The following is a 12,359-nucleotide window of genomic DNA, read 5'->3' as shown; positions in this document are numbered from 1 at the left end:
CTCTACCTGATCCCAGATTGTAGAGCACAGAAATACGCTTAGAGGGATCTTGAATTATGCATCTAAATGGTAACAATCAGAAGACATTGTTGATCAAAAACTAAAATTCGTCAAAAATTGATTTTTTTCTTCAAATTTCACTCATCCTTGAAAAATCATAACTCAGTACTCAATGGAGATAGAGAGTTCCGAATTAATTCATTTTATTCAGAATCTCATAATCTAGAAAAAAGTCAAGAGCAAAATTTTTCTGTCCGATTACGAGATTTGACAGAAATAGCTGAAAACTGGAAAATGAGCCGAAAATACGAGGTTTTTGAGCCACTCTGTATCTAGCACAAGGTAATTTTGCATGAAGAAATTGGTTCTGGACTTCTTTTATGTACCCAAATAATATATTAAATAATCAGAACTACAATATAAATTGCATACACCAATGTATATAGTGACTGGACTACTATGAAATGGTAATCATCCAAATGTTCATAGGCGTAAAATAATCCAAGAAGATGGAAATAGTATATTTCGCACCTAGGGCCGAAAATGAGACTTTTCCAGCTCGAAATCGGTTTTCAAGTCCGAGGCCATAGGCCGAGGACTAGAAAAGATTCAGAGCCGGGAACACATTTTTGCCCATGGTGCGAACGCTATTTTTCGCCACACACAAAAACAAACAATATATAAATGAGAATAATTGTATATTAATCTGAATATCAGGAAATTGTCCAAGTATCTTTATTCTTTTCATTTTAAGTGGATAAAACTATAAATCATATAAATATGATCGGGGAAGAACAACAGGCATGGCCCAAAACTATTCTGTTTTAGTGGTAAACGCAGTACTTGAGATGGGTTTGGGTAGATTTCAATTTGTCTAAATAACCTAGAAGATTATGTTCGATTATGTTTTAATGTGGGAGGTTTAGTTTTTAATTTTTTAATCTTTCAAATGGCAATAAGATGATATTATTATGAATGTAAACATACAAAAATGAACATAAAATGAAAAGTTTTTTGATCAGCTGTTTTAGCGCACTTGAAATTTTAACAATCAGGATGTCAACAATGCTTGTTATCGTCTACCTTAGACCAGTTATAGAATAGACACATTGGGAAGTCTAGCCTCTGAAGCCAACATCTACTGCCATTTCACCATATCGTAACATCAGCATCAGATAGAAAACTTTTCTGCAGAGTTTGTTTACATTGTTTTCTATCCGATGCTGACGTCACGATATCGTGATATTGCAGTAAATGTTGGCTTCATCGACTTTCAGTATGAATATACAATGGGCCGTGTCTATTCTATAACTGGTCTAAGTCGTAGACTGCGGAAGTTGAGGTTAGAAGTTCTATCCTACTCTAAAAATCGAATCTGAATAGTTTTTAATATCTTATTTGTATTTCATTCATCCAAATTTTTTAATTGTGATGATAGTATCTCATTGCAGAATATTTTATTCAATTCTAGAAGCATAAACTAATTCCGTTTCATAAACCATTTTGTAAACAGGTTCACATCAGATCAGAATCAGCTGACATCAAGGTTATTTCACAGCCCTAGGGCCGTAATAGTATATTTCGCACCTAGGGTCGAAAATGTACGTTTTCCGGCTCGAGATCGCGGTTTTCAAGTTCGAGACGAAGTCGAGAACTTAAAGCGTTCGAGAGCCGGAAAAACATTTCTGCCCGTGTTGCAAACGCTATTTTTTGCCACACCAAAAAAAAAACTTCCCAATATATAAGAAATTGGAAAATAAATAAAATTCAAACAGCATATTTTGATAGTTTGAATCTTGGTTATGACAACTTTCACTGTCAATTGATTTCAATATTACTAATTAATAATTTACAATAGTGACAATATTTTTATACTATTAATATTTTGAATAATTGTTTGAATTTTTATAGCTTGCGCTTTGCGCCTTGTGCAATATCTCATGGATAGATGGATGAATAGAATTTTCATTACTATTCTGAAATAATGTGATTAAAAAATTAATATAATTACATATTTCACAGTTATGTCTCAAAATATATCTAAAAAATTGATTGAAATTTAAATTATGGTAACTAATATAAAAAATAGCTAATAAAAGTTGAAATTCATCGACAAAAAAAATGTCATTGACTGAGGTTCGAACCTAGATCATGTTTGTAATTCACTGAGCTTTGAGTTCTGATGTATTACGCCTTTACGCTCTCGGCCATTGGGTATTGTTGATTGTAGAGGCCTGAGAGTCAGGTAACATATGTAGGCTACTATAATATAGTGTATAGCGGCAAACTTGAAGCCGGTTTGCCGGCATTTTCACAACAAAATATTGCTCTGAAAATAGTTAAATCATAGAGAAAACATTGGAAGATTCAATCTTGAGTGGGCCTAATGTTTTCTCTATATGGTTTGATATTGGAGAAAAATTATCTAAAAGTTTTAATAATGGATTACGGAAAAATTACTAGGAATTTTTCAGTCAAGGCTGAGTTTCACCAGTAGGCTTACCTTAAACTTTAGATCTCTGCTGTATTTTCCTATTATTATTGTCGATTGTATTGCATTAAGAAGTGGAATTCGATAATAAAAAAGAAACAATTATTACTCTACCTCACTTTTAAATATTGATACAATTATTGTACTTTGATTCCGAATTCGATTCTTCACTTTTAAATACTTGCGATACGTACCTTTCTGACAATGGACAATGCAGCCAACTTTATATTGTTGAGGCTATGGAGATATCATAGTATTCTATTGTTTGATATCAAAAACACAATAATAAATATTAAATTATGAAACAGTAATTTATAAAATATATTATAGACATGATATCGCGATTCACAATACATAATTATATAGATTATTACAGTCATTATGAGATTTATCTCTATGATTTTTTGTGAGATCGGACACGATCAGCTGTTATTCAAGGTCATTTTACAGCCCTAGGGCTGTAAAGTTTTACCGGCCTGGTCGGAAAACAATCACTTTTGGCCTCCATATGATGCACGTAAACTAGCTCATTACATCCAAGTGTGGCTAAAAACTATTTTCGCCACACTACACAGAAAGCAGCTGTTTTCCAGTCCCTACGCAGACCTGGAAGACATTGTTTGCAGATGACTCTCGTCTGACGTCAGAACAGGTTTCTTTCCGGCCTAGGCCGGAAAGAGTACCCTTTCCAGCCGCTAACATGGAACTAAGAAAGGTGATCAAAAATCTTTTCATTATTTGTGTTCATTATTCAATAATCAAAAAATTTATAGTAATATAATCTTATTGTCATTTGAAAGAATAAAAAAGTATAAACTCAACCACCCACATAATTGAACATCATCTTTTAGGTTATTTAGACACATCAGAATAGAAAATAAAAATACTTGGACAATTTCCTGATATTCAGATTACCTCAGATTTGCTAGAGTTATGACCTTCCACTTCTGCTTTCAGAAGTGCTTAGCAAACAACTATTCTCATATATATATTGTTTATTTTTGTGTGTGGTTAAAAATAGCGTTTGCACCACAGGCAAAAATGTTTTTTCCGGCTCTCAATCTTTTCTAGTCCTTGGCCCACGGCCTCGGACTTGAAAACCGATTTCGAGCCGGAAAAATCTCATTTTCGGCCCTAGGTGCGAAATATACTATACTGGCCTGTTCAGAAAACAATCATTTCCGGCCTCCATATGATGCACGAAAACCAGCTCATTACATCCAAGTGGGGCGAAAAAGTAATTATACAATATTAATTTATATGTTCTGACAGTAAACAGAGTACGCATCACTTGGAAAATTGGATGTTGTACAAAATACAACACGCGACTGTTCGTGTGAATGAGAAGGGCGCGACTACTGGAAGGTTAACCAGGAATAATGCTCAAAAAGTACAATTAAATGTTCAACTATCCAACTAGTTCTGTGCATGGCTCATCGCATAGTTCAATCAATTTATCAAAAATCAGTTTCAAAAGTCTGTATTGAGCAAGGTGTTTTTCGACATACGGCTCCATGATCTTTGTAAATGAGCTCAATCTGAAGACCAATATTGAAGATATTATGAAAGATTATTTTGAACACAGAGGTGTCGTTCAATGTAGAGTATTTAGTGAAAAATATTTGAAAGAAACATTAACAATACATCCCATAAGCACAAATGAATGAATGGAAAGGGGCTGAGGCTGAGAAGAACTCATTATTTTCATTCGAAAAATGAACAACATGGAAGTTTTGAATCCAATAGTGTGATAGAGAGAGCATTATACATTTCTATCAGGTAGTTTTATCATTGTGTGTACAAAACAATGCTTGCGAGATATCAAACTCTAGTAGAAGTATAATAAATTGTAATATTCTTAGATCTTCAGAGAACACTCGATAATGTATGAAGCTGATTGAAGAAAATATTATTTCCATGAGAATCATGATGATTGATAACCGATTATTATTCAAGCATAGTTCCTATTATGAGAGATGATTATCCAATTTCTTTCATAATCATTCTCCATTCCTAGACAATATACACCAGTTGAAGAATATTCAATTCTATCCTCCTGACAAAATTGAAGCGTGAACTTCAAGTTCAAGTTCTAGGTATTCCGAAAGACTCAGAAGAATAATTTATTTAGGCAGAATGAGTTTGCAAACGGTTGAGATTGATGAACAAATGACTGAGCTTTAAAGTTTACTAATGGAGTCCAAATGCACATTCAGGTTTGGAGTTATTCCACGAAGACCCCATGAGATAAGTTTACAGGTCACCTGAAACTTCACTTTAATAAGCATTCAAAGTGGTCCTAATTCGGAGCTGGAAAATTGAAAAACTTCCGAGTCTCAAACAGTTTTGTGTAATGGAATAATATTGCAGAGTATTACTTCTGGTTGGGTATCAGAATATGGATCTGTCTGAACTTCTTATTCTGTTCTCGAGGACGGAGAAAAGTTGGACCGTTGCGGTTAATAATGTAAAATGGGTTTACTGTAGTGCAGCTATCCGTTCATTGCCTGTTGGTGTCTGCGGTGGAGTGAGACAGCCGGGTGGGGAGGGAGTGAGAATTAGCATTGTTGTTGTGCAAGGGACGGTCCAACTATGGGACGGGAGTAACCCAATTTCGAGTTGGGAACGAAAAAGAAGCGGTTAACTCCTCTTTGGCCCAGTGAGCCTCTCCGCTTCCTTTTCGACTCTGCAACAGAGAAGATCACTTCTCTCTTGCTTCTCCTCTCTGTCGGAACTTGAGTGAGTAACGATTCCTTAATCACAACTTTCAACTGCAGCTACAATTAAAACCACTCTTTTCAACTTTGTGAATGCTGTTCCCGGCGAAAGCTGAAGTAGAGTTAGCAAGACAAACTGGATTGATCACAATACTTCACAAGAATTAGATTGCATTAAAAACAAAGTTTTGTCAAGGATCAATAATAATTTTCAAGAAGTTAAAAAACTCTCGAATGATGGAATCTCGGAGTAAATCTTTCAAACTCCTCAATCTGATTGTGAGAATATTTTTCAAGTTAGAAGAGTAAGGCTTGATACGCAAATTGAGACGCACGTGACGTGACATGAGTATGCTGGATGAATTGTTAACAAAAAATTATGATAATATATTATGATGTTCACATTGAGACGAAGCTAGCACGTATGGAAATTGAGATATGATCAACTTATCTAGCAGACTCACATCATGTCATGTCACGTCGCGTAAAATATATAAAAAAATAAAATGATAATTAAATAAATAAATTAATTATTGATCAATTGATAATTATTTTTTTAAATGTATGAATTCTGGGCTACAGTCTTGTATATCTAAAAAAGAATTGTAGTACCCTTCAAAAATAAAATATTAAAAAACAAGAATACAAATTGTAACGTAACTACTATTTTCGGTCATTACACCATCGTCAGGTTATAAAAATAAATGTTTACTAATAGTTTTGTTATCTCTATATATAAAAATGAATGTCTGTTTGTGTGTTAGTTTGTTTGTTTGTTTGTTAAGCTGCGTTTACACCAAAGTTATTAACACAATGTTAATAGCTTTATCCTTATAGATTCTATTAGATTGAACATAACTTATCATACACAATCATGATGAACATATGTGTTTGTCAGGTTTTTTCAATCTGATAGAGTATAATTATAAGGATTGAGCTATCAACATTTTGTCAATAACTTTGGTGTAAACGCAGTTAGTTTGTTTGTTCTCTATAGACTCGGAAACTACTTGACTGAGCGGCATAAAACTTTGGGAATATGTTGTGTGAATATTGGGGATGGTTTCTGACCAGAAATTTCAATAGGGGGGCTAATAATAATCATATATTAATCCATTTTACAGACCTATGTTTTCGAAATAGTTGGCCGAGTGGTTAACGTAGAACGGGAAGATCATCATGATTCAAGATCATGTTGTTATAATATGATTTAGCATAAACTTACCAGCTGTAATAATCACGTCACTATGTGTTGATGATGTTTACTGGTAATAAAACGGTAGATTTGAGCAGATAGGAAGTCCTTATTGAGATGTAAATAAAAGTATTGATTGTCAGATAAATTTCATTATTCACCAAATAAAGTTAAGAGATACATTGACTTTTTGGCGGTACGAAGTTCGCCGGGTAAGCTAGTTTCTAATAAAATCTTCAAGTAAATTATGTAAGCAGCTGCCCCTATCTATCAACTGATTTAATTTGAGATTTTTCAGTTTTAAATTTTTTTCGAAAATTGGGCTATGTTTCTCCTTAAGGGTGATGTTTAGTATATTATTTTCATTAAGTTTAGTATGCAAAAATATATTTGGAATTCATCTTCCACATTCAATTTTTCACCATCATGTCCAAATTATAATATTGACATATTATGTTCAATGCTTGTGTATTTATGGTTTGAATTTAGAAGGTGTTCAGCAAATGCTGATTTTTGTGTTGTAATTCTTGGATTTTAGTGTCCGTATATGTTCATTAAATCTTGTCTAAAATTTTTTACGTGTCTGTCCAATATATAATTTTTTACAATCACTGCAATTAATTTTGTATACTCCGGTTTTTTCTAATATATTAGACTATCTTGATCATTTATTTTTGAGAACCTTTGTAACATTTGAATGCATTGTTCCTAGATCTGAATAGTTACGTTACAATTTGTATTTTTGTTTTTTTATTTTAAAGGGTACTATAATTCTATTTTATAAATAATAACCCATTACATTTTCAAGATGGGCTACAGTAATATGAGAGGAAAGGAAGCAAATTGAAAATCACGAGTCAGCTACAAACGATGAAATTCAAGAGTTTATCACTAATTAATCTTATTGAATTAAATTAATGTGAAATACTATTCGTTCATATTTAAATATTTTTTAATATCTATTAATACCTGTACATGGAAAGCGTCTATCAGTATTTCAAACGCTCTTTTATATAATTTTTTGTAGTTTTACATAAAATTGTTCATAGATTCATCCTAGACATGTCCAATGTTTCAGAATTATTATTTAAAAGTGGAGCAGGAATATCAATATTAAAAAAATATTGACATAATATTTGCCGTATGTATTCACTCCAACCCCTATACAATCTACATAAATTCAAATTCACATGGGGTGGCCGAAATTGCATTTTTGCTCGTAGAGAATATTCCCGCTGAACTCCGGTAAACAAGAAATTGTTTCGTGAATAGTATGCAACGCGGAGCGGAGTCCTATGAGGGAATGGTTCCTGCTCACAGGGGAGAAAGTGTGAGGCATCAGGTGTCACGTGACTCTATAACTATGCCAGTTGAGTAAATGCACGAGATGCTTTTAAGAATACCAAGTAGGTATGGAAATATTTCCTCAGAGCTTCTCTCTTGAGGGGTGTGTCTTCGCAAACGATAATGTATCGGTGGAGAAGGGTCATCAGCATGCAGAACCATCCTCTGTACCAGCGAGAAAAATGACTTTTTCTACCAAATCTCAAGTAGGAGGAGACTCTTATTTTCGAAGGTGAGTTCGATACTCAATACATTCCAAGTTTTCTATGAATATCAGAGGTACTCAATCAAAGTATTAGGTATTAAGGTATTTAGGTATTAGTTATTAGGTAATTAAGTGAGGAGGTATTAAATCAATGTTGACAATCAAATCAATTCCAGAAGTATTGTTTATAATTCTACTAGAAATTCTCTAATGATTGAGCGGATTTTTCTCAGTGTTGATATAACATATATGCTAGTTATAAAATCTCAATACAATAATATTTTCTATTGCTATATCCATTATTTTGCAGCTTCAAACCTGGAGTAATGATCGAATTGAATTAAATTTTTCCGATTGAAGAATAATTATATAATCTAATCAATGATTATTATTTTTCAATTTCCATTACATTGTTGAGAGTGAATGGAAGATGAGCTCTTTTCTTCAACCTATAGGCGTTGCATTATGAATGATCTGTCGACTCAAATGATTCACCATTCAAAGCAAGAAATAAGATTAATTCATGGTGGAACTTATTCAGAAACCATAAAGCATTCTCCCATAATAAACAGAAATATAATAATATTTTTAGAGCGAATAGGATCTTCAGTAAGATGATTTCCAATATTGAGAGGAAAGTGACATTTGGAAAAAAGAGTAAACAAGACAGAAAAGATAGATTTGGAGTATATGGTTGAACAGAATTGTCTAACAAAGATTGTCGTCGAGCTGGAGATACTACAATGGAAGTGCGGATTTCCAAGTTGATCTCCCATTCTTCGTTTATTTTCCACCATAACAGAGCAAAGATAGGATCTTGATGTGTAGCTTTCGGGTGGAATGGATTCTAGACAGGAGAGAATTGTACTGTTCAGTCTGGGATTGATCAGTCAATTGTGTACCGTTCCATATAGCTACTACATACACCGTGTCCACTGGGTCTGTTGTGTGCTTTCTCTAACACAGTTTACAGTTATAGTACAGTCCACCATCATGATTAATTAACAAGATGAAACATGAGATATTAAACAAATGTTGAGTGGAGCTAAATCCAGAAAATCCTACTATTTCAACGATTGCTTCTGTAAAGTTAAATATGGGCGAGAAGTCACGAAAAAGAAAGGATGAAGAAAAAAATTACATGGAAAATATCTGAATCTGCATGATGTTGTTTTATCCAATATAAAGCTTCTATATTATCTGTGATATGAACGGAGTAAATCATAAATTATTTGACTACTTTATCGTTACCGTTTGATTGCATACAGTTTGATTGCAAAATTGAATGCAAATGAGAGTTTGTTTTGTTATTGTTTATCACATTATGTTCTGCCTGCTATCAAGGGCTTCAGCTAACGGGTGGATCAGCTATTGGACCTAGTGGAATCCCTAATTTTGTGGTCAAGGGTGTTGAACATTTGTTGTCTCCAGTTCTTGTCCATGTCTTCAATTCAAGCCTGGCTTCTGGAATTTTCCCTTAAGTTTGGGAAAAGTCAGCTGTGACACCCATACCTGAGAAGGGAACTTCCAATGATGTCTCAAATTTTTGGCCAATCTCAGCTTTGGATCCTTTTGTCAAAATTATGGAAATGATAGTTCATGGACACATTCATCGGAATGTTGAGGGACGCATAAGTACACATCAGCATGGTTTTGTATCAGACCGTTCAACAGTGACCAATTTGGCAAATTTTCTTTCAAGTGCTGGCCCTTGGGTTGAACAACGTGGGCAGGTTGACGTAATCTATCTTGATATAGAAAAAGCATTCGATAAGATGCCACATGATCGTCTCATCAATAAACTGGCTGGTTTTGGATTAAACTATGCTCTCACAACATGGATTTCATCTTACCTCAACTGCAGGAAAATTCATGTAAGATACAACGGTTGCAAGTATACTGAGTTTGAGTCCTTATCTGGTGTTCCCCAAGGCTCTAATCTTGGACTCATTCACAATTCATTCACAATATCACATCGGAAACAACAGGTGATGACCCAAATATGTTTCCTTAACACAACAATAAGTACAGTATACAATTCAATCAAAACAAAAAAAAAGATACTAAAACTAACGTTTGAGAAGAAAGAAAATGATACTTAGAAAAGTACTTCTAAAACATTCCTTGATAGAGTTGATGGTGAAAATGAATATATGAAGTGATGAAGGAGAGGTGCTATCAATAAAGATGATGAGAGAGCATGCAGTCTCATATGAATGATAGGATGAGGGTGATAATGAAAACTGCCAGCTAAAAACCTTTGAAAATAAGGGGTAAGTAAGAATAAAATGAGTTTGAATGTGCAAATAAAGAAAAATTAATGTATAAAGAGTGATATTTTTTATAATGATAGAAATATTAGCGAAAATTATGGTTGCTGATTAAAAATTCAGTTATTCTGATTTCCTCCCAAAATCATCGTTATTGTGCGCTTGAAACTTAATGGGCCATCAGAAAACACGTCCACCCCACAGCCAAGTCCATTCAATAATCTTGGCATGTGGTTAAGGGGGGAAAAATATGCATTAACTGTCCTACACCTCTGTACTACGAATAGGGAATGCCATCTCCACCTGAGAGTGGGCACGGCGAATCCAATCCTTCCCAGGAGATAAGAAGAATCAACCTCATTCGTTAGTATCTCACGGAAAAGAATCAAAGATGAAACCTCTCTCCTGAGCTTAAGAGCATCAACTTTAAACAATGATCTTAATCGACGTGTAGGAAAACCCCTCGAACAGGAATGCCCGAATTTTTTGAAGAAGAGGAATCTTAAAAATTTATTTCGCATTCTCTCAAGTTTTATTACATAGGTGATCTGATAAGGACTCCAGACCGGCGCTGCATACTCAAGCTGGCTTGCATGTTCCAAAAACAAAGCCCATCATCTGATTGCTTTTTGATAACAGGTGTTCAATGAGCTTATCAAAATCCATATGAGCATCCATAATCACTCCCAGACCCATATACTCTTGCGAATGGTCCAACAGAATATTACCAATATTGTAGTTATAATGGAAAGGTTCCCTCTGTCTGGTAAACGATACCACCTTACATTTTGCCACATTCAGCGTGAGTCTTGATTCCAAACACCACTTCTGCAGTGCATCAATATCTTTTTGAAGCAACGAACAGTCATCAACAGACCTAATCTGTCTAAATATTCTGGTATCGTCTGCAAACATGAGGCACTCCGAGCTATTTAACACACTATGAAGGCTATTCACATATAAAAAAAAACAAGGGACCAAGATTGGAACCCTGTTCTTCAATCTCTCCATGAATGATATAGTGGATGATCTAAAATGTGAAACCCTCTTGTATGCAGATGATCTGGAAGTCTTCTGGAATATAAACTCTAGTGGAGATCAACAACGTCTTCAGCAGGATATTGATCAGGTAATCGAATGGTCAAGGGAAAATTCAATGTCCATGAATACTAAAAAACATTGGCAATGACATCCACCAGGAAAACTGTCCCACTTATAGCTACATACAAGATTGACGAGGAAGATGTCAGAAGAGTAAATAGTGTTCAGGATCTGGGAGTCCAATTTGATCCCAAGTTACTGTTCTCTTCACATGTGGAGAATGTTGTGGCCAAGGCTAGAAAGAAGCTTGGCATCATGAGGTGGATTTTGAGGGATTTACAAAATGCCAATACATTGATGTGTTTCTACACAGCACTTGTGAAAAGCCATCTGGAATACGCCTCGGTGATCTGGAACCGTGATGGACTCTGCACATCTGTCATGCTGGAGGGGATACAGAGGAAATTCGTTAAGTACTCGATGCGACGCTTCATTACAGGCTCAGAAGACTTATCCTACAGGGAGCTGTGCTTGGCCATAGACTTGGAAAACTTGTAATGGCGGAGGAAGAAGAACGATGTCATGTTTATACATGCTTGCCTTCATGGTCAAATTACCGTTGGTGAACGTGGGATCGACTTGATTCTACCGACTCGACATTTTAGACGTTCCATGTGTTCAAACCCGTTATACGAAGCTACACATCGCCAGTAGAAGGAAGCATTGGAAGTGCGAATAAGTTTCCTGAAAGATTGGAGTTTTTCGTGCCAGTGAAGGTTTTTAAAGCAAAGCTTAAGTCTCTTACAGAGTATATTTTTCAATGCTGGCAAAATTGCTATACTGATCATTTGCACGTAACAATTTCACGACACAAAGTTATTTGTTATTTTGAGCAACTCAAAGTCACTCAAAACTTTTTCTCTTTTCATTTTTGACTTGTGCAACTCACAAAGGCATTGAGCTGTCATTCTGCACGTTAAGAACCTACTATCATTCTGTATATTTAGATGTGTTCTAACTTGTATATTTGTCCAAATAAAGATATTATTATTATTATTAATATTGCTGTAAGTAGCTGTATTGGCTAATCCTTTTA

General features: G+C 34.6%; 1 protein-coding gene across 1 annotated transcript; it reads left to right on the top strand.

The window, feature by feature from the left end:
• Positions 1-11,407: 11,407 nt before the first annotated feature.
• Positions 11,408-11,821, top strand: LOC111054107. The gene has a single exon (XM_022341071.2). It carries the CDS (start codon positions 11,408-11,410, stop codon positions 11,819-11,821), a length of 414 nt encoding a protein of 137 aa, XP_022196763.2.
• The last annotated feature ends 538 nt before the right edge of the window (positions 11,822-12,359 follow it).

The sequence above is a fragment of the Nilaparvata lugens genome, chromosome 1 (assembly GCF_014356525.2).
Source record: "Nilaparvata lugens isolate BPH chromosome 1, ASM1435652v1, whole genome shotgun sequence".
Classification (NCBI taxonomy): Eukaryota; Metazoa; Arthropoda; class Insecta; order Hemiptera; family Delphacidae; genus Nilaparvata; species Nilaparvata lugens.
Note: the sequence above shows the minus strand (reverse complement) of the source record. Positions and strands in the feature narration are given on the sequence as shown.